A 20,910-nucleotide genomic window follows, 5' to 3' on the forward strand; every position below is an offset into this window, starting at 1 on the left:
AATAAAGTTGGTTTCTTTTTTTAAAGTCGACTTCGTCTGACTGTGTTCAGCCTTACAGGTGGCAGAAAAACACTGTATTTTGAATTTCCGGTATATGTTTAATGGAAAACTTGCTAATTTCTTAATCCACTGCAAACCCTGGCCTGGCTGAGGCAAGCTGGCTATTTCAGTTCTTAATACGCACACTCAAATTTCCATTAGGGCCATTCCTGGTGATATCAGAACTCCCTGTCATGTCTATTAAGATCAGTCAAATAGCACAAAAGAACATTTTTAATTTCCTTTTACTTTATTGAGCTTGGTTGTCGTTTTATTCAAAGAAAGCCTCTAGGAAGCAGAAATGGTTTTAGAGGGGTGAGCGAATAATCAATGCAGGCGCCCTACCATTCACAGCGCTTACAAGTTTACACCAGTGGATCAAGACCATTTTGACATGGATGCTGAGCTCTCCTCGTTTCTCAGGCTCATTCCGCACATGCAGAATAATGCACTTTCAAACTGCTTTCAGTGCTCTTTGCAGCTGTGCAGAATAGCAAAATCCACTTGCAAACAGTTGTGAAAGTGGTTTGAAAACGCATTATTTTGTGTGTGCGGAAGGGGTCTCAGCCTTGTCATTTTAACTTGAAGGTCTCCATTTCTATCTTGTGTCTCCCCCATGTGATTTGAACTCATGTATCTTCATTTCCTTTTTCCTCATGTCATGTTGTTTTTCATTGAACTTTTAAAATACATTTAAAATTAGTAGTGATCATTTCAGCAGTATAAGAAGAAGCGAATGCAACAGGAACACCCTCAGCAAGTGCAAGATGACTGGCAATACTAGGAAACAAAATGAAATGAAAGAGCATGCATTCCTAATGGATCCCTAACTTTCACCTGCAGAAGCATAGCAAAGCTTGGGAGATCGTGGATTAAGCTCCCGTTCAGGCTTTGATGGTGGCAGGTCTGCATTCAGCCTTTAAGACGGTAGCACTACCCCCAAAATAGTTGGTTTCTCCTCTTCTCACATCGTCACAAACAGACTTGCTGACGCAGCCCTTCTGGACAGAGGTGGCAAGGACCTTTCCTAGGTAAGGAAGACAAGAAGGGTGCTTAGCAGGGCCATGGTTTCCAGCAACAACCACTCTCCATCCAAGTCTTGTTGGGCTCCAGAACATTCTTTACCCCTTCTATCATTGAACAACCATTTCCGTTGTCACGGTTCACTAGGGTTGGCGGCCCTAACTGGCATCCTTGCAGGAGACCTAGAGGGGTGGGGACAAGTGATCTGGTGTTGTGATGACACATGATGTCATTTCCATTGTGAAACCAGAAGTGATATCATTGTCTCATGGGAATGGTCTAGGGTAGACCATAGAGTTTTGAGTGAATGCTATAGCATTCTGCCAACACAATGAAGCCACTTCTGGTTTTGTGATGGAAGGGAAGTTATACATCAGTACATCTCTGACCTGACCCCAATTTTCTCCCCGCCATCTTGCTGAGTGGTGGCAAGAAAAGAAGGTCCAGGATGAGACTTGACCTTCCTACAGTTCACATTTATCAGCTGTCTTTTTGAAGGATCAGCGCAGCCACCTATGTAGGCAAAGATTACATCTGAGGTCATTAAGGAAATGTGTCCTGATAAAAATGATCCCATGATTCCTCCAACTGGTGGAAAGGGGCTATGGTTTCTCTTCCACCCATGAACAGACTCCCAGAGAATGGCTCAGGAGCTCTCCCACTCAGCATGTTGCATCAGTGAAGGTCCCTGCTGTTGAAGTTATCTGCCTAGTGGTGGGATCCAAAAAATTTAGTAACAGGTTCCCATGGTAGTGGGATTCAAACAGTGGCGTAGTGCCAATGGGGCTGGGTGGGGCACGACGGGGGCGTGGCCGGGCATTTCAGGGGCGGGGCATTCCTGGGCGGGGCTGTGGCAAGGGGACTTGAGCTGCTGCTACCGGGTCCTTAGGCAAGGGAAAGCTTACTGCACAGCATGAGGCGCAGGCTGCCACGCACGCAGGTGCACCTCCTGCCAGACTGCTTCAAGTTCTGCACGCTACTGCTGAGAGGAGGGGTGTAACTAAGGCAAAAATCACATGGCAAAATCACCAATTAGTAACCCCCTCTTGGCACACACAAATAATTAGTAACCTACTCTCAGGAACCTGTGAGAACCTGCTGGATCCCACCTCTGTATGTGCCTCCATAGAATCTGACCTTAGTAAAACAATTAAATTAGCTGGGTGCACATTGGAAACTCAGATAGGAATTTTAAGTGAATGTGCTGAGTAGGAAAAGGAATGGCTGTAGGGAGAGATGGAAACAGGAGATCGGGCATCTAGAGGACTCACACTGGGAAAGTATGTGAAACTCTGCTCCCCTCTCCTGTATTTCATGCTGTCCTCAGAAAATACTTTACACTGGCCATTTCCACATAGATCCCCGAAAATGTTTGCAAAACATTTTCAAAACATTTTGTACCCCCTCCCCCCCCTCTGGTTCTCCTGTACTCCCCCCGCCTCAAAATGATTCCTGGTCACCATTTTGTGACCGTTCCATTTTTTTTTTTTACAGATTTGTAGAACGGATGCTATGAAGCTTTAAATCCTCATTCTGCAATTTTCTAGGGGTCGAAACGCGAGAAGCATAAGAATAAACTAATTGCAGAGTGCTGTCCTCCTTGATTATAAGCACTATTGTACTTTTGAGAAACCTTGACCTGCCTTTAACAGCCTTGAAGTATAACGAGACCAGTTACTTATCTAGAATCTGGCTAGCTGTTATCTTTGTGTTATGATTATACTGCTGTGCCGTTCCAAACTGTATACAAAAAGTTTTTTCCATTACTCCAGTGGGAGAGATGTAATAATTTTTTCCAAAACGTCTTGTTATTGTGTTGTAAAATTATTTTGGTTACTTATAATTAAATTGCTCTGCGCAGTTTAATATACACAGCGCGCCCAGACCTATTTGCCTCTGAATGGTATCAACTTCTCAAATCAAAAATTTACTCAATAGGTTTATTACTGGAAGATCTCTGTACGCTAACACCCAGATAAATTTTCCAAACCTTGAAAAGTAAACTTCTAGAGCAGGAATATCATATCTTGTTGGTGCAAGCAAATAAATCATGCTCACCCCTCTCTGTCGGAATAATACCGGAACAGGGGCACATAGCCAAATATCTTGAATTATTAACTGAACCCCAACAGAGATGGATTATCACAAGGGCCAGATCCAATACCTTCCCATCGGCCATTACAAAGGGTCGCAACTTATCCATCCCTCTCCAGGATCGGGTTTGTCCACACTGTAAAAATCAAGTGGAGACTCTTGCTCACATTATTCTTGACTGTCCGAGATATGTGGGCATTAGGAATTTCTCTCCCAGGCTGGCCCTAGACAAATCTGAAAGTGACTCTGACTGTTCTGTTGTGGAGCTTCTGTTAAACAACACAGATGTCATCCTCCTGGAAAAACTAGCTAAAGTTCTTTTACAAGTGACAGAACTTTCTAAGTAATGTATACTGCTATATAGCCTTCCTGTCTGCGCTTTGAATGTACTCTTGATTTGTATTCCAAAAATGTCTGGCAATGCTCTAGAACCTATTTTTAAATGCCAAATAAAGGTTGTTGTTGTTTGTTGTTTATAATTAAATTGCTACTCCAGTGGGAGACTAAATTTTTGAAGTAATTATTGTAGCCTGGTTGGTACAAGTTTTCTTCTTTTCTCTTTGAAACTACATAGACACAATCCCCCAAAATAAAAAAAATGGATGAAAATGCAGCATGAAATGACTGGCATGAGCTCAGGAAATGTCACCGATAAGGGAGTCTAGGGACTGCAGAGCAGCATGGGAAACTTTTTAAAGAGATCTGCACTGCAAGCGAAAATGGTTCCACAAAAGAGTCACTAAAATGAAAATGATTTTAGAAAAGAATCACTAGGGAACTGGATGCGAATAATATGTTTTGAGGCTGGAAATAAAACGTTTTGGCCTAAAAACTATGCAGAATTTTTCATAAATTTTTTCAGAAATTTTTCAGAAATTTTTATTTCCTACCTCATAACAGAGGTGGGATCCAGCAGGTTTTCACCAGTTCCCAAGAGTGCGTTACTAATTATTTGTGTGTGCCGAGAGGGGGTCCGCTTTTCCATCTCCACGCCCTCGCCTCCCCAAGAGGCATACTGCCTTTGAACGTGAAGGTTCCATATAGCAATTGCGACTAATAATGTAACTCCCTGAACTGGGTTAATCCCTTTTAGGTACTGCAATTCAGTGATTCTCAGCCTTTCGTACCTTTTATCTCACCAGTCTCTATCAAAGAACCTGTGTGTTTCACCATTGCTGTGTTCAGATTTGTGAGTTGGGGCATTTTCTATAATGTGATGATGATTTAGAAATGACCTGGTGCCAAAAAAATTTGGGGGGGTCGTGGTGGGGTGGCTGCCCATGGGGGGGGGCATCCAACTCAGGTTTTGCCCAGGGCTCAGGTTTGCCTAGGTATGCCTCTGCCCCCTTTGCTGAGGGGGGGGGTGCTGGCGAGGGAACCTGTTACTAAAATTTTTGGATCCCACCACTGCCTCAAAATGTTTTATTTTGGTTAAGTGGAAAAGGGCCACTAAGCTTCCTTCCCCTTTTCCAACTCATATGGAAGGTAATGGGACATAATTATGAGTTCAGAATTACCACCATAAGTGACTCTCACTGCCAAATCAAGACAGTAGTCCTCAGGTCCATGACAGTCCACCGTCTCATCAGGGCAAACAGATGTCAATGAATAGCAGGCTGGGCACCTCTTTCCGTTGGGCTCAGTGATGGCTGGAGGCACTGGAACCAAAATAGAAAAACACTCACGTGGCATCAGAGGAAGAAGCCCATGCAGACTTCAAAGAGTACAGTGTCAACCTTCATCTAAGGCACACAAAGGGAAAACTTCACTCAGGTTTTGCCCAGGGCTCAGGTTTGCCTAGGTATGCCTCTGCCCCCTTTGCTGAGGGCGGGCTGGCGAGGGAACCTGTTACTAAAATTTTTGGATCCCACCACTGGATATGACATGTCGGGAACCCTTAACTTTTAGACACAGACTAGAAGTCTCATTGCTATCCTTTAGAAGAAATCTCAGCAGCTTTGACAGTGGACACATCAAATTTCAGCTTCCTGGCTTGCATGCTTCTTCACTCACCCTCTTGAGGAGACACTTTTGAGTCTGACAGCTTGGGAGAAAACATTCAACTGTTTCCTGTTCAGATTACCTTCTAACATTTTGCTGATCAAGAAAAGAACCCAAACCTGATTTTAGGGTTCCATTTTCCTGGAGATGGGCCCAACAAATTTCAATTCCCACCTTAGGATGATTTCAAACTTCCCATCTCTGTTGCATCAGCTTGAAAATCCCCATGTCAACTTTGTTTGCAAACAGAGTGATGGATTGGTACCGCTGTGCCATTTTTTAATCTCTTGATGCATATTTATTAAACACAACGTAGGTCATTTTGGATAGGATGTGTGTGTACACAGCACAAAAAACAAACATCAGAAACAATAAAAATGGGCAAATTGGGGGAACATATCCCAACAAAAATCCCTGAAAATAACAGAAAATGAAAAAAGTGCCTTTGCATGTTTTAATAGTCCTCTGAATGAGTGAGTTGGGAAGGCAAAAACATTTAAAAACTCCATTAAAAAACTCATCAAAGAAAAAAAGCTTAGGCAATGAAATTTGACAGACAGAAAACAAGCAAAGATTTGAGTCCAAACATGTCACTGAAAATGCAATGGGAGGATAAAATGGGGGTGAATGGTAGTGTGATCAGACGTCCTGCTTTTGGCGGGACAGTCCCGCTTTTAATCAATTTGTCCCGCGTCCTGTGGGGTTTTTTAAATGTCCCGATTTTTGGAAGGCTACTGCACTGCCTTCTGGGGCACTCCCCTTTTCCCACCCTGTGACAGGGCGGGAAACAGGGGAGCGCCCCAGAAGGCAGTGCGGCAGCCTCCCGCGCTGCCGCGCTGCCTTCTGGGGCACTCCCAGTTCCCGCCCTGTCACAGGGAGCGCCCCGGAAGGCAGTGCGCACCTGTGGCCACGTAGCCATGCGTCCCGCCTTAAAAAGGTGAAAATCTGGTCATTTTAGTGAATGGTAAATAGGATGGAAGGGCGAAGTCACAGAGGTGAAGCACCCTTACCTTGAGCAGTTGATGTTTGGCAGGCATCCCCCACACAACAAGTGGTGCTCGTACGGATCGTTTTCCCTGATCCAAAATTCATATATGCGGGAGTCAGTCTACAGATATCTGAGGATGCACAGCCCTTAACTACTGCCCGCATGGGAACTCCAACTAGAAAGGAAAGGAATGAAATTGAAATAAAGTAAAAAGTGGAAATATAAATATTTTAATAAATAAAGTAAGCACCCATGGCTCAAGAGAGTAGTAAGATAAGATACAGATCCAACCATGATCTATATATTCTGCAGGAAATACAAAAAAAAGTATTCATTTGGGGTTTTCCTCAGCCCACTTTTCCATCTTTGGACTGATGCCATCATCAAATCATGCCCTACCCTCCCTGTCCCAACCTGAAAACAAGTAATTTCCATTTTTATTTTTTATTTTTTTAAAATTGCCTTTATGTCGTGTTGTAATGATAGTATAAGCAGGTTCTCTGAATTCCCAGCTTTCATTCTTGGGCAGCGTTGCCCAGATGGTAGTGGGCTGAATGTCCATAGGGAATAGCGGAGGGCCATGGTGGCACATTTGCCCCCCCCCACTGCCATGTAAGGGGCAGCCCCACCAGCACAGGGAGCAAACGTGCCAGCAGTTGGCTGCCCCTCAGCTCTGCAGCAATGAAACCTAGACATTTTATTTGTTTGTTTGTTTGTTTGATTTCTTGCCAGTCTGAACTGGAAGGGCTTTTCAGGCATTTTTAAAAAGCTCTCTAAACTACTGTTATAATCATAACCATTTTTAAAAAGATTCTCAAAGGTATGAGCGTTACAGGGGAAGGTAGATTGCTGGATTATCTTGGGTTTGTTGGAGAGACCAGCCGCTGAGTGTGCCCCCCCCCCACTGTTCCATATGGGTCTTGTTCCATGTGAGCCCTAATATCTTCGGGTTTTATCATCTCCCCTCTCTCCTCTTTTTCTGGGAGAGATTTAGTTATGGTAAGCACTGACTTTTGTGGGATGCCTAGGTTAGGAAGTATTCGCTGTTTTTCATTGATATTTATGATAATTATATTTTAATGATTTTATGTACACTGTTTGTGTTGTTCACCGCCCAGAGCCCTTTGGGGATGGAGCGGTATATCAAGTCGAATAAATAAATAAATAAATAAATAAATAAATAAATAAATAAATAAATGAATGAATGAATGAATGAATGAATGAATGAATGAATGAATGAATGAATGAATGAATGAATGAATAAAAATAAACCGCCCTCCCCCAAGGGGCTCAGGGCGGTGAACAACAATGATAAAAGAACTTAAAAAACATACCATAAAAACTGATTTGCAATAATAAGAATAAAAAACGAAACCATATCTCATCAGATGGCGTCATCCTCCCCCCTCCCTACCTTTATGCCCACGGGAGGCCAGATGAAACAGCAGTGATGTTTTTAACCAGGCTGGCCAAATGCCTGGCGGAACAGGTCCGTTTTACAGGCCCTGCAGAAATTCTGCAGGCCCCGCAGGGCCCTGATCTCTCTTGGAAGCCTGTTCCACCAGGTAGGGGCTCATTATGTAACTGCACTGCACTGAAGTCTGGATCAGATGCCAGAGATGTAGGGGGCATTCCTGGGGGTGGAGCTGATGTTAATTGGCTTCCACTGGCATTCTAGTCTGGCATTCTGCCCTGGGAGCCTGTAGACTTATGCCCCATTTTTGTGCAGTGTATGTTTTGGCTTTGGGGCTTTCCAGGAGGCAGGACAGTTTGCTTTTTTCCCTCCCTGCTATGCTGCCGGAAGTCCTGCAGTGTTGCCTCCAATCATCTTCCCCAGAGATCTGGGCTGCACTGTTAAAAAGGAAGCCTCTATCTCCTTCCCTCAAAGATAGATAGATATTTTAGATAGATATTTATTACGGCCTTTTGGCCAGCCAATAGTTTAAAATCAGAGTACATGTGAATACATAGCACTCCACTTATACAAAAATATAATATAAATTAAAATCCATTATAAAATCTATTAATAAATAACATTAGCTTCAGGCATTATTACAGTCCTCATCACACAGTGCAGCTCTTTGTCTTAATAAGGAACTACGCTTGTTGTGTACCAATATACAAAATTTAGCTACCTTCTGTGAAATGGCAGAAACACGATCTTCTAATAATATTCTTACAGAATTTGTATCTGAGTTATCTATGAATGGATATACATGACGCGTTAACACTGGTTGGATCAACAGCTTCCTTTCACCTTCATGTAACTTGCAATGCAGTAAGATATGTGACATTGAGTCTACTTCCCCTGAGCCGCACACACAGGTTCTCCTGTGCCTTGGAATATTTTGGAATCGTCCCATCAGATTAGCTGACGGGAAGGCATCGAAGAGATGTAAAGGAAAAGGGGAAAGAATCATTTAAACATTTTTTTAAAAAAACTCTGTGTGCGTGCGTGCGTGCGTGCGTGCGTACGTATGTACGTACGTGCTGGGACACCACTGTTAATATCCTGATGGTTCACAGCATGTATGGAAGAAAGTAAACTGACTCCACAACCATGAAGGGGAAAAAAGGGAGGACAAATATGTGGAACCACTATGCCCCGACCAATTCTAAGGATTGGGGATCGAATGCAAAGAAAATCAGAAGTAAATCCAAATGTGGAAAATGTCTTATGCTATGCAGAAGAGCCTCATGAATTTGACTACATGCCGGCTTAGTGGTTCTTCTTTTGCCTCCATTTACAACCCACTAGCCCAACACAGTCGAAGACATTGGAATGCCCTGAAAATCTGGATCCTGCCCACCCACCCACCAGAATGAAACACTGAATTTGGCAATTTGCTGTCATTTAATGGTACCTTCCACCAAGACTGTCAGCTAAGGTGGGCTATAAGTGTATAAGGCTGACTATAAGTACATGTTCAGAATTATCGGTGGTTCTTCTCACCTACCAAGGGTTTGTTCAGTCATGCTGATGATGCAGGTATCTTTCCCTGCTTCACAGGGCATCGTAGGGCCACTGCAGCTATTGCCGAAACCAGAGCAAATTTCACACTCCAAAGAACAACCTGGAGAAGGGAATAAGATATAAGTTGCACCATTTTTTTCTGGAAACAGGCTTTTCCTTGAGGGCAGTATTGTTGTCAAGTTACGGTTGATTTGCCCTGCCCTCGATGGCCCAAGCTGAGCCCATCTTGGCTGCTAAGATTTGGGGGAGAGGCCACCAAGGAACAACATGGCTGTTACATAGAGGCAGACAACGGTGAATCACCTCTGAGCATCTGTTACCTGGGAAACACTATGACCCTGTGGGCACTTTTGGAATTCTGACACAGAGTGATGGACAAAGTCACAAAATGGCTGCCATAAGAGGAAGAGTCAGTCACAAAATGGCTGCCACCAGAAGCGGAAACAGACATGTCACACAGTGAAGACCTTTGTGCTGCGGTGGCCAAAGCAACAGATCCATCAAAGCTCCAATAGCCAATCAGAAGCTTTGCTGGGCAAAAGTCGCACCTGGCTCCTCCCCCTTTTAAAAAAACACTTGTCACTGAGCCATTGGCTAATTTTGCATGGGCCAAAAACAGTGGTGTGAAAACAGTGTGAAACCATTTTAAATCCTTTTACACCGTTTTCACACCGTTTTCACACTGCTGTTTTTGGCCCATGCGGAATCAGCCTTTGAGTCTGTTTATTGCAGTTATATACCAGTACAAAAACATTCAATCAGGAAGTTTCAAGAAAGTCATCAAGAGATAAATTTAGAAACAATTTCCCTCCGCAAAACATATAGTTTAACTAGGAAAAAAACCCAAGATTTTGAAGTGCGCCTTTGCCTCCTTTAGCCTTAAATACTTTGTGTGCTTTATATACAGGGGCACTTTATAAACTATTTAAAAGAGATCATATTAGAGCTACATATCTGACCACTACACTAACAAGAAACCTAAGAATAGCTTATACTTCTATTAGATTTCAATCTATGCCTTCAGCAGTGCTTAGTGGCAGATACACAGGAGTACCATTTTCTCAGCGCTTTTGTATCTGTGGAAAACAAGAGCCTGAGGATCTCTTCCATTACATACTCTCCTGTCCTTTATATTCTGAAATAAGGAAAAGGTTTTTGGAGCCAATACTACCTAGGACAGCTTTTTTGTCCGATGATGAGAAACTGATTTTCTTATTATCTGATATTGATTCCTATGTTTCTTATAAGATGGCTCTCTTTGCCCCTGGAGGCTAGGAAACTACGAGCAAAGTATTTAAAGCGCTGTTTGAACTAATGTTGTAAAGTACTGGAGATTAATTTAGACTAGCTGAAGAAGCTGCAAAAACATCTGACGTATTGATGATGCATTTTAATTTAGAGATTGCGAACACTAATAATTTATATTTTAATGTAAAACTAAATTATTGTTTTAATTTAAATTATTGTTTTAACTAAGTTACTGTTTTAACTGCATGCATTTCTGTATTGTTATAGCCAATGGCTCAAACAATAAAGACTTGACTTGACTACAGAGGCACTTAACTTGGCCAACTGCCTTGAAGTAATAGAAAACTCTTTTCAGGCACTATAAAAGATGTTGGCAAGGGTCACGGTACTCACCGGTAGTAACCTGGGAACTCCTGCCCTATGAGATCACATAGAAGTCAATAGGGGCTAGGTGGCATTTTCCACCACCATAATCTATTTAATTACAGCTAAAGGAAAGAGAGCTCTGGGACCTTTCTGAGATGTGTAGGAAGAGGTATACAGATTTTTTCCTGGAAACCTCATAAACACATTACTGAAGTATCAGGAGCATGGATGATTTTCCAGGGTGACCACGAATCACTTCTAGGGTTCAAATACAATTACAACCATGATAACCTTGGTCACAATTAAGTTGTAGTCAAAAAGACCTCAATAGCAAGTTTAATGTAACATAACAATTGCCTCACTGGGTGTTGTGTTGGAAGATCCAAGGGACATGACACTGGGCTTCAATTATCAAACCTAACATACAGAAACACAATTTGCGGCTAATTGTAGCTTTTGAAAACTGTTGGTATTTGCAAGTGTCTGACACAATTCAGACATGAAGGGGTTAACTGTGTGCATGCTAATTAGCTACTGAGGTCAGAGTTTTATGGCTAGTTTAGATTAAGCTATTGGTCAGCTAGCCCTGGCATCGACTATGTGAGACTAGTCATGTAGGCAGACGTTATAAAGTACGTTTCTTTGTTTGAGCATTGCTACATATTGCTTTGCTAGATAGGCACCATGTGGGACCACGTGGTGCAGAGCTATGTAACCAAGTTAGTGCTAGAATAGAAAGGTGTTCTTTATTTTCTTCCATGTAAACCCTCCCAAATAGATAGTAAACATATGTATAAAACTAGCAACTGTCTATTGGTCTCTCTTCTGCTACTCTGGTAAATATATTAAGTTAAACAGTCCCACAAAACCCCACACAGGGTTAGGAGGCAGGGAACTTAACAATATGGCCAATTTTGGCATTACCCCATATGTCCTTACTCAGCCTCTGTGTTCAGCAGAGGCCAATCTGCTGGTGGTTCTCAGCCCCTCAATGATACAGCTGGCCTCCACTCGGGCCAGGGCCTTTACGGCCCTGGCCCCTGCCTCATTGAACATTCTTCCTCCAAGCTGTCCTGGCCCTGTGGGATCTTGGCGAGTTCTGCATTGCCTCCAAGACGGAGTTGTTCCACCGGGCTTTTGGAGTGTCCAGCTGCTGATAAGTGCCCCCTTTATTCTCCTGTGCTCGGGGTCCCTTTACCATTTAAGGGGACCACTTTTCCTTCCCCCCCCTCTTTGGGAGGGTTTTTAATAAGGGTTTTATTGCTGACACTGTTTTATTATATCAACCGCTATGTTTTAATTTAATGGGTTTTTTAGCTGTATATGTTGTAAAGTTAATTTGTGCACCGCCCAGAGCCCTCCGGGGGTAGGGCAGTATACAAAACCCAGTAATAAATAAATAAATTTTTTATCATCTGCGGCCTTTTCCATCTTGGGCCTTTCCTCAGAGGGACTTTTAGATTGCCGGATGCGATGTTTTCTGCGCTGTTTTAAATGGGTTTAATGTGAAATTTAGAGCCCTAATTTTATTATATTGTATGAATTTATTGAATGCGCTCTTCTTGTTATTTCTGATTAGACAAACAAACAAACAAACAAACAAACAAACAAACAAACAAAAATATAAATATAAATATAAATATAAATATAAATATAAATATAAATAAATAACCCACTGGCGCTCTGGCATGCTGTGGTACTGAAAGTGTGTTGAACCAAGAAATCTTGTCCTGACACATTTCCTCTCTGCAGTGCACCAAGAGAGGAGACATGTTGGGGCAAGATTTCTTGTCCCGATGTACTTCCTCTTGCCCCACCTGTGCATCTGGTTGTTTGGGGAGAAAGTGAAAGCACTTCTGGTGTGACTTTTCACACCAGTGCAGGGCAAGGGCGGGGAACAGCTGGCGGGTGGTAATTGGCCTAAGTGTATGCAATTTCTTAGCTTCCCTGCAATGTACTTTTTACAACTGAGATGAAACCTCTGGCAGTTTTATAGTACAAATTACAGAGCACTTACAATTGAGATGATACTCGCCTAGCAATTTAAAGGTACTCACTTGGAAATGAGCGAAAGGGTATGCTCTTGTGGTGAACAACAAATTGAAACATTGGCACATCAACTGCTTTGCTGCCCTAAATCTGCTAATATCCGATCAAAATATTCCAATATTCTTTCTAGGATACCTAGTGAAATGGGAGAACCAGGTAGACTTCCTTTCCTTCTGGACAATTCTGACAATGAAACTTGTGAATTGGTAGCACAATTTTTACTGGGAGGTGATGCACAATCAATAATTTATATTCTATCTTAAACCTTTGTATTTGTGTACCTTGTATCTCAGGTTTTTTATTGTGTTATGATTATTGTTATGCCAAATAAAGGCTTATTATTATTATTTTTATTTAAAGGTACAAACTGCAGTGCAATTCTTATCAGACTTTAACACTGCCTGGTAACATGTTTTTCAAACAGCAATAATAGGGGGGTCAGCTCTAGATTGGGAATATCTAGAAAACTTGGGCAGTGCCAGGGGAAACTGGAGTTTGGGGAGGGTATGATGCTATGGAGTCCACCTTCTCAAGAATTCTGTGTCCTCCAAGGGAACTGACCTCTGACCTCTGAAGAACAGTTGAAATTCTGGGAGAACTTCTGCCCCAATCTGGGGGTTGGTACACACCAAAGTGAAAATGAAGAAAACATGTACCCAACAGGCTACAATAATGACTTCAAAAATTAGTTCTCCCACTGGAGTAGCAATTTACTTATAAGTAACCAAAATAATTTTATAATTTTACAAACAGTAACGAAATGTTTTGGAAAAAATTGTTTTGCAATTAGTTTGTTCTTAGGGAGGACATTTCGAGAGGCATAAGAACAAACTAATTGCAGAGCGTTGCCCTCCCTGATTATACATTGAAAATACATTGTAGATTGTACATTGAAAAGCCATGGCACCTTGGGTTATTTTAAAATGCATATGTATAGGCTCATTGTTATTTATTTACTTATTTTAATATTAGGAAAATTTAATTGTCCTGTTGTTTTAATTAGTAATCTCCAGAGCCTGAGGAGTGGATATATCCTTTTAGCAAATAGAACTAAATCGGGAAGTGCCAGATATTTCCTGGTGTTGGATCTTAAATAAAGTCAAATGGTATCTGTTTTACAAATTTGTTTTTGAATTGAATGGCTAAACCCTTTTAATCCATTTTATATTTCTACTAATGAACTATCAAGTTGGAAAGCAAAATCCATAAATGTAACATATGATTTTAAATTTAATAATTTAATAATAGTGTATAACCACTGTCTCATACCTAATGCCAATAAAGGTTATTGTGATTGTGTGAAAAGCCCTGACCTGCCTTTCCGTGAAGTTTAACGAGGCCAGTTAATTATCTGGATTCTGGCTAGCTGTTATAATTGTATTTAGATTATATTGCCGTGCCGTTCGACTTGTGTGTATATATATATTGCTCCAATGGGAGAATGTAAACAATTTTTTCCAAAACATTTTGGTACTGTTTGTAAAATTATAAAATTATTTTGGTTACTTATAAGTAAATTGCTACTCCAGTGGGAGAACTAATTTTTGAAGTCATTATTGTAGCCTGTTGGGTACAAGTTTTCTTCATTTTCACCAATCTGGGGGTTAGCAACCTTCTGCACTTCCTTACCTATAGTGGCAAGACCGAAACAGATGAAAAGTCCCAAGATGGCCTTCATGGTGATAATCAATGAGAAGTGAAATCAAACAGGATCTGAAACGGGAGATAGCAATAGGTGAGCAGAGACGATGGAGAAAGGACAGATTTCTCGGTACACAAATATGAAACCTTTTTTTAAAAAAGTATATATTATTTATTTTACTTATTTTATCACATTTCTATAACACCCTTCCTGGTTTGGGCTCAGGGTGGTTTGTAAAAGGTTTAACGAGTTGTATAGTTAGAACTAAGTACTGGCATTAGAAGTCTACTGCCACCTGCTGGGGAGGCCTAGGATTTACCTGCATTTATCTTTTTTTTTGTAGTTCCTAGCTTTTTGCTATTGCTTTTGCAAATTTGTTTCTGTGCATCAACTGTACAGATACACACAGCAGGGCTCAACCCATTTATATCTGAGACACTTACAATGCTGATTTCTTGGCATAGAAACAATGCATCTATTGAATAGTGGTGGTGGTGGGGGATCTCATTAGAAGGAAACAGGATGTGTTAAAAAAAATAAATTGCAAGTTTTGTTTACACAAGGATGAGACGAAACCAGAATGGAGACTTGGGAGCTGAAGTGAGAGATTCAAAATCACACTTACCAGGCATATGGATTGGGGAAGATGGGGTTAACGCATGCCCCCCTTCCATTTTCCTGATAAAAACACCCCTTCCCACCAGCAGCCTTAAGCTGCACCCAGGAAAAAAAAAGGCTCCACCGGTTTGCCCATCTTCTTAACGTGTTGAGAACTTAATATGTTGGGGAGAGGATACTTTTGATCTAAGGCCCCTTCCGCACATGCAAAATAATGCGTTTTCAAACCACCTTCACAACTGTTTGCAAGGGGATTTTGCTATTCCGCACAGCTTCAAAGAGCACTGAAAGCAGTTTGAAAGTGCATTATTCTGCATGTGCGGAATGAGCCTAAGAAACAATGGGGGAAGGAGCTAAGCCCCAATTTCTCCTACAACTACTTTTCAGAACACAACAGAACTTCCATTCATAGACCTCCAGTGCCACATGCTATTTGGCCCTTAGAGCAGTGGAAAAATAGGCATTGCAAAATGTCCTTCAGAGAAGCAGAGATCTTGGGAGGACATAAAGGTTGCAGAAGAAACCCCAGTCATGGGAAGCCAGAGTGTTACAATTCCGTAACAGTAAATACAGGATGTGGTTTTATTCACAGCAAAGGTAATCTCAGCAATCAGCTGACAAAGAATGGGGTGTTGTTGTTTTTTTAAAAAGCTTGGCAGCGTATTTGCAATGCACACAATGCTATCTGTTTGCTGCAATTTACGTCCATTTTATTCACCAAGCATAAGAGATAGGACAGGGGTTCTTAGTGAACACTACTATTTTTAAACTTATCATCTCAGTATAGGCTAGACCCCAGTGGTGGGATCCAAAAATTTTAGTAACAGGTTCCCATGGTGGTGGGATTCAAACTGTGGCGTAGTGCCAATGGGGATGGGCGGGGCACGACGGGGGCGTGGTCAGATGTTCCAGGGGGGCATTCCTGGGCGGGGCTGTGGCAAGGACGCAGCCGCTGCGCGCCGGTGCACCTCCTGCTAGACTGCTTCAAGTTCTGCACGCTACTGCTGAGAGGAGGGGCGTAACTAAGGCAAAAATCACGTGGCAAAATCACCAATTAGTAACCCCCTCTCGGCACACACAAATAGTTAGTAACCTACTCTCGGGAACCTGTGAGAACCTGCTGGATCCCACCTCTGCTAGATTCCCCCCCCACCCTTGTCGCAAAAATCTCCAAATGCTTTCAACTGATGACACACTCTGATTGAGCAGCAAGTGAACAACAAAGTAAACAGACAAATAGAGCACAAATAGAATAAAATTATAAATAAATAATAGGCTCCATGAGTCCTAAAATCACTACAACCCCAATAAATACAACATTACATACAACTTCCCGGCGTCCGACATTAAAATTTCAATAAAAACCCTCCCGAGAGATGGGGGGAGAACGGTGGGTTGCATAGATGATAAAAGTCCCAAGATGTAGGCAGGACAACCAAGAGGGTTACCATGTAAATGCTCTGTTCCTAATCCAACTACTGCACACCCTGGCTCTCATGAAGTGCTGAAGGTGACAAGTCTCTGTGTGGAACAGTGTAGGACAGGGGTCTGCAACCTGCGGCTCTCCAGATGTTCATGGACTACAAATCCCATCAGCCTCTGCCAGCATGGCCGGCAGAGGCTGATGGGATTTGTAGTCCATGAACATCTGGAGAGCCGCAGGTTGCAGACCCCTGGTGTAGGATGTGTGTGCCTCATTCTGGAAAGAGTGATAGGGTCTAAAGTAGGGGTGTCAACCAGGCGGCCCAGGAGGCAAATCTGGCCCCTTGAGAAAGTTTATCAAGCCTGTGAGCCAGCTGAGACCCCTCTCCCTCGCTCCCAATCTGGACTGATTGGGAGTGTGGGGAGCAGATTGGGAATGGGGGGGGGGGTTTGCCTCATCTGACTTGCAGACCTGATAAACCTTCTCAAGCTGAAGTGGTCACCTCCCAGTTCAAATCTGGGCTGGAAAGCTGGGGACTCACCTGCTGAGGTAAGCCCGCTCCCCCCACCCAGGGTCCAGCCAACCAAGTCACATTTATGTTATATTCGGCCCTCCTAACAATTGAGTTCAACACGCCAATCTAAAGAGGAGATGGTCACTCAAACACAACAAGAACACTGCTTGGCAGTAGGGGCTTTGGCAGCATCTATATTATTAGATGCCCTGAGCTGGATGGCCTGGGCTAGCTTGACCCTATTGGATCTCAAGCTAAGCAGGATCAGCCCTGGTTAGTATTTCAATGGGAGACCAGAGGGTTGCCACACAGCGGCAAGCAATTGCAAACCACCTGTGTTAATCTCTTGTCTGGAAAACCCTTTGAGGTCATCGTGAGTCATCTGTGACTTCCACTACGACAATATTACTAGGGAAAGCTCAAAAACAGGCTCTGTGATGTAGCCTGAAGATTCTACAGCTATTTCCACATTCTATCCATTTGTGGGCCAAGATTCACTCTCTACTGTGTTCAACCTTTCCTGAATTGTGTTCTGGGAGAATTTGTAAAATCAGTTCCAGAACAGAAGCATGTGCAGTATGCATATTCTGCTTGAATGTCAGCTGCCGACACACACACACACACACACACACACACACACTATAGTGCATTGATATAACTCTAAAAAGACAACCTTGCCTTGAATATGCATAAGACTGCAACAATTTTGGGGGGTGGGGAGGGGGGTTTCAGAGATGTAGGGTTTTATCAGTGCACGCAGAAGACGGCACCAGAAGAATATCAGTGTAGACAGATGTATGACCACACACATTTCTTTTTACAGGGCTTATGTGCATGGAAAACCTTGGGGTGTAAAAACATAAACCTCTGACCTTGATGGTCCTGGCTAGTCTGGTCTTGTCAGAGCTCAGAAGCTAAGCAGGGTCAACCAGGGTTAGTACTTGGATGGGAGACCATAGTTGCTAAGCAGAGACAGGAAATGGCAAACCATATCTGTTAGTCTCTTGCCTTGAAAACCCTACTGGGTAGTCATAAGTCACCTGTGACTTGACAACATTTGTACAAACACACAACAACTTAAAGGAACGGAAAGGTAGGAAGACCACACATACACAGTCTGCTGCCCAAACCACAATGGGGGTGGAGTGGGGAATTCCCTAATACACCAGCTGTATTTCAGAAAAAAACAAGTAATTTGGAACTCCAGATTCCATAGAGAAATTTAGAGAATTTCAGAAACTTTCCTAACTTCAGTGGATGACAATAGACTTACCAGGAAACTGTTGTCAAGAGCTGTCAAATCACCTCTGCTGCCATTGAAAGGTTTTTCTTTACTAAAGGTGGCAGATTTATTCCGGCTGCTCTAAGGGTATTTAATGCCAAGGTGTCCCAACAACTTCTCTATGGGGTTTCCCTATGGATCGAAGCCTGGCATATATCCTTGGAGTGAATACAATCTAAATTTTTATATAAGCTTTTTGGGGTCCCCCATTGCGTACCCTACGCCGCCCTCTGCCTCGAGGCAGGATTACACCTCTTGGAAACAAAAGCATGGTGGGCCACCTTTAAATTTTGGATTCGGTTATGTTTCCTTAACAACCCTAACAGTCTCATTTATTGCACCCTCCACGAACTTCAATCTTCTACCTGGTGGGCTCATATCAAATCAAAGATTTCCTCCCTGGTTCTTTCTTGGGACCAGCTCCTTATGCTTTCTCCTAGCGAGATACAATGTTGTATCAAGGTACGGCTATTCGATCAGGAACACCAACATCTAGTTAGTAAAGCAAGGAGCTTGTTCTCTCCCCTCCATTTAACATCATGCCACACAGAATGCAAGAGACAGCTGCATGCTTAAACATCTTGTGTCTGACCCTAAGCTGAGGTGGCTATTGACCAAGAAGGCGAGAACCAACACATTTCCACTAACCTTTTCCCCAGAGAGATTCACGGTACCTTCACAGCAAAAGCGTACCTGTGAATACTGTCAAACCTCTGAGGAGTCATTGGAGCACATTTTATTAGTTTGTCCAAAATTTAACTTGATTTTTTAGACCAAACCTGTTTTTAGGGGATCCCTTACTGGTCCATCCAAGCCTTTTTATCTTAAATTGAACTATCTTCTGAATACAGAGAATCCCAAGCAACTGGACATAGTGGCCAAATTCTTGCTCACTATTACGAAATGATTTCCTGGTCTCCTCTTTCGCTCTGATGTATGCATTTTTGAAACAGGAGTACCTGTTTTATCTTGTAAAACTGTATTTGGATTACTTAGTTCTGCTATGTTTTAATGCCTAATAAAGGTCTTTGAACTTGACTTGACTTACCAGGAATCCTCAAGCACTGCTACGTTGGTATGTGGAGAACCCGGCTGCTTGGACAGATTTGCTGGAATGTTCTGAACTGCTCAGCCCCTGTTCCTCCTTTATAGAGAAGAAACACGATCACATATTTGTCAACCACCTTCCCACAGCACAGATTTGCACACCGGCTTGTGTTTGCTTCCCTTTTGTGGTAGGTGCTGTTGGAAGATCTGGGTGCCAATATAAACAACTTTTCAACAGTTGGTCTCAGTCTCCACAAAAGGTAAAGGTGAAAGCACTGGGTCATTATTGATTCCGGATTCATGAGTCACATCACAATGTTAAGGATTTTTTTGTTTTGTTTTAAAATTATATTCGTCTTTATCTTTTGTAACAAGATCTTTATATATTGGCCAAGTATTGCAGAGAATCTGAAGGGATCAACAGACTGTGAGCTTGGTTGTACGTACAGCTGAAACGTGTCATTTTCCCTTTTCAGACCACATTTATAATCTTTGTATCATTGATTGATTGGGGGGGGGGGGTGGTTAGTATTGCTCAAGGAAAGCTCTCGTGAAGAATCCTGATTTTTCTAAAGCCACTTCCTGCAGCTGATCGTGCTATACAAATTGTCCTCACCGAGAAAGTACGCCATGCAACATATTTGTTCTCTATTGCTTAAGGAACTCTTGGCAACACCTTCCTTCCTCCTTTCTAAAATTGCCCAAGGGCAAGTACTTTGAATGGGGGAAGGCCCCTAAATACAACAGCCTCCCTCCCTAACCAATTGCTGAATTTACATGGCTACAAACCAAGGTCGGTGGCTTATAGAACAGCAGAGGCCTTTGATTGGTCCTTCAGAATCATCTGATTGTGGTCTGCAGATTTAATAGCTGACCAGCACCTGTATAGCAAGTAATTATCTGCAATTACCTTTTGGAAGCAAGGTGACAAAGTGACAAAGCAGGTAAACAATGAAATACTATTATCCAAGGCTCCCAGTTCAAATTTCATGACGCTCGACACTTGGAAAGTTATGAATGAATTCTTTATTACAGTCAAGGACCAAAATTTGCTACTAAAAGAATACAACTTAGTATATATAACATCAGAAATACATTACCCTAGACCATGTTTACAATCAATGACATTATAAAATTATAAAAATAATATTCATTAAATTAGCTGGCTATTATGAGTTTGACTGTCCCATTGGGATCCCTTCTTCTCTGGCAGAGCAGCTAAATCACTTTTTTGCCCGCTTTGAAACAGGTCTATCAGAAGGAGATGACACACAGCCACTAGGTGATTGCAGCTCACACCTCACTGTGGAGGAACATGAGGTGAGGCAAGTTTTGAGGGCTGTGAATCCAAGGAAGGCTACTGGACCGGATGGTATTCCCGGTCGGGTGTTAAAGGAATGCGCTAACCAACTGGCTGGTGTTTTTACTGGGATCTTTAATCGATCTTTATCCCAGTCCACCATTCCATCGTGTTTGAAAGCTTCCACTATAGTTACACTACCCAAGAGCTTTCCTGCTGACACTCTTCAGGATTATAGACCAGTTGCACTCCACCCCATCATCATGAAGTGTTTTGAAAAAACTGGTCCATAGGCATATTAG

General features: G+C 42.4%; 1 protein-coding gene across 1 annotated transcript; it reads right to left on the minus strand.

The window, feature by feature from the left end:
* Window positions 1-270: 270 nt before the first annotated feature.
* Window positions 271-19,454, minus strand: LOC125435889 (phospholipase A2 inhibitor gamma subunit B-like). Its single transcript, XM_048502353.1, has 6 exons — window positions 19,310-19,454; window positions 14,412-14,495; window positions 9,103-9,219; window positions 6,168-6,320; window positions 4,674-4,814; window positions 271-1,066 (listed from the first exon to the last, which is right to left on the minus strand). The coding sequence occupies exons 2-6, from the start codon at window positions 14,458-14,460 to the stop codon at window positions 924-926; spliced, it is 603 nt and encodes a 200-aa protein (XP_048358310.1). The 5' UTR covers window positions 14,461-14,495; window positions 19,310-19,454; the 3' UTR covers window positions 271-923.
* Between the last annotated feature and the right edge of the window lie 1,456 nt (window positions 19,455-20,910).

The sequence above is a fragment of the Sphaerodactylus townsendi genome, linkage group LG06 (assembly GCF_021028975.2).
Source record: "Sphaerodactylus townsendi isolate TG3544 linkage group LG06, MPM_Stown_v2.3, whole genome shotgun sequence".
NCBI classification, from domain to species: Eukaryota; Metazoa; Chordata; class Lepidosauria; order Squamata; family Sphaerodactylidae; genus Sphaerodactylus; species Sphaerodactylus townsendi.

What these genes read in the sequence shown, in the direction of transcription:
- LOC125435889 (XM_048502353.1), bottom strand. Translation starts at nt 14,460, where the DNA reads ATGAAGGCCATCTTGGGACTTTTCATCTGTTTCGGTCTTGCCACTATA. An exon ending in CATGACTGAACAAACCCTTG is followed by an intron (nt 6,321 to 9,102) that starts GTAGGTGAGAAG and finishes TTTCCTTTCTAG; the next exon opens with TTGGAGTTCCCATGCGGGCA. An exon ending in CCAAACATCAACTGCTCAAG is followed by an intron (nt 4,815 to 6,167) that starts GTAAGGGTGCTT and finishes TTTTGGTTCCAG; the next exon opens with TGCCTCCAGCCATCACTGAG.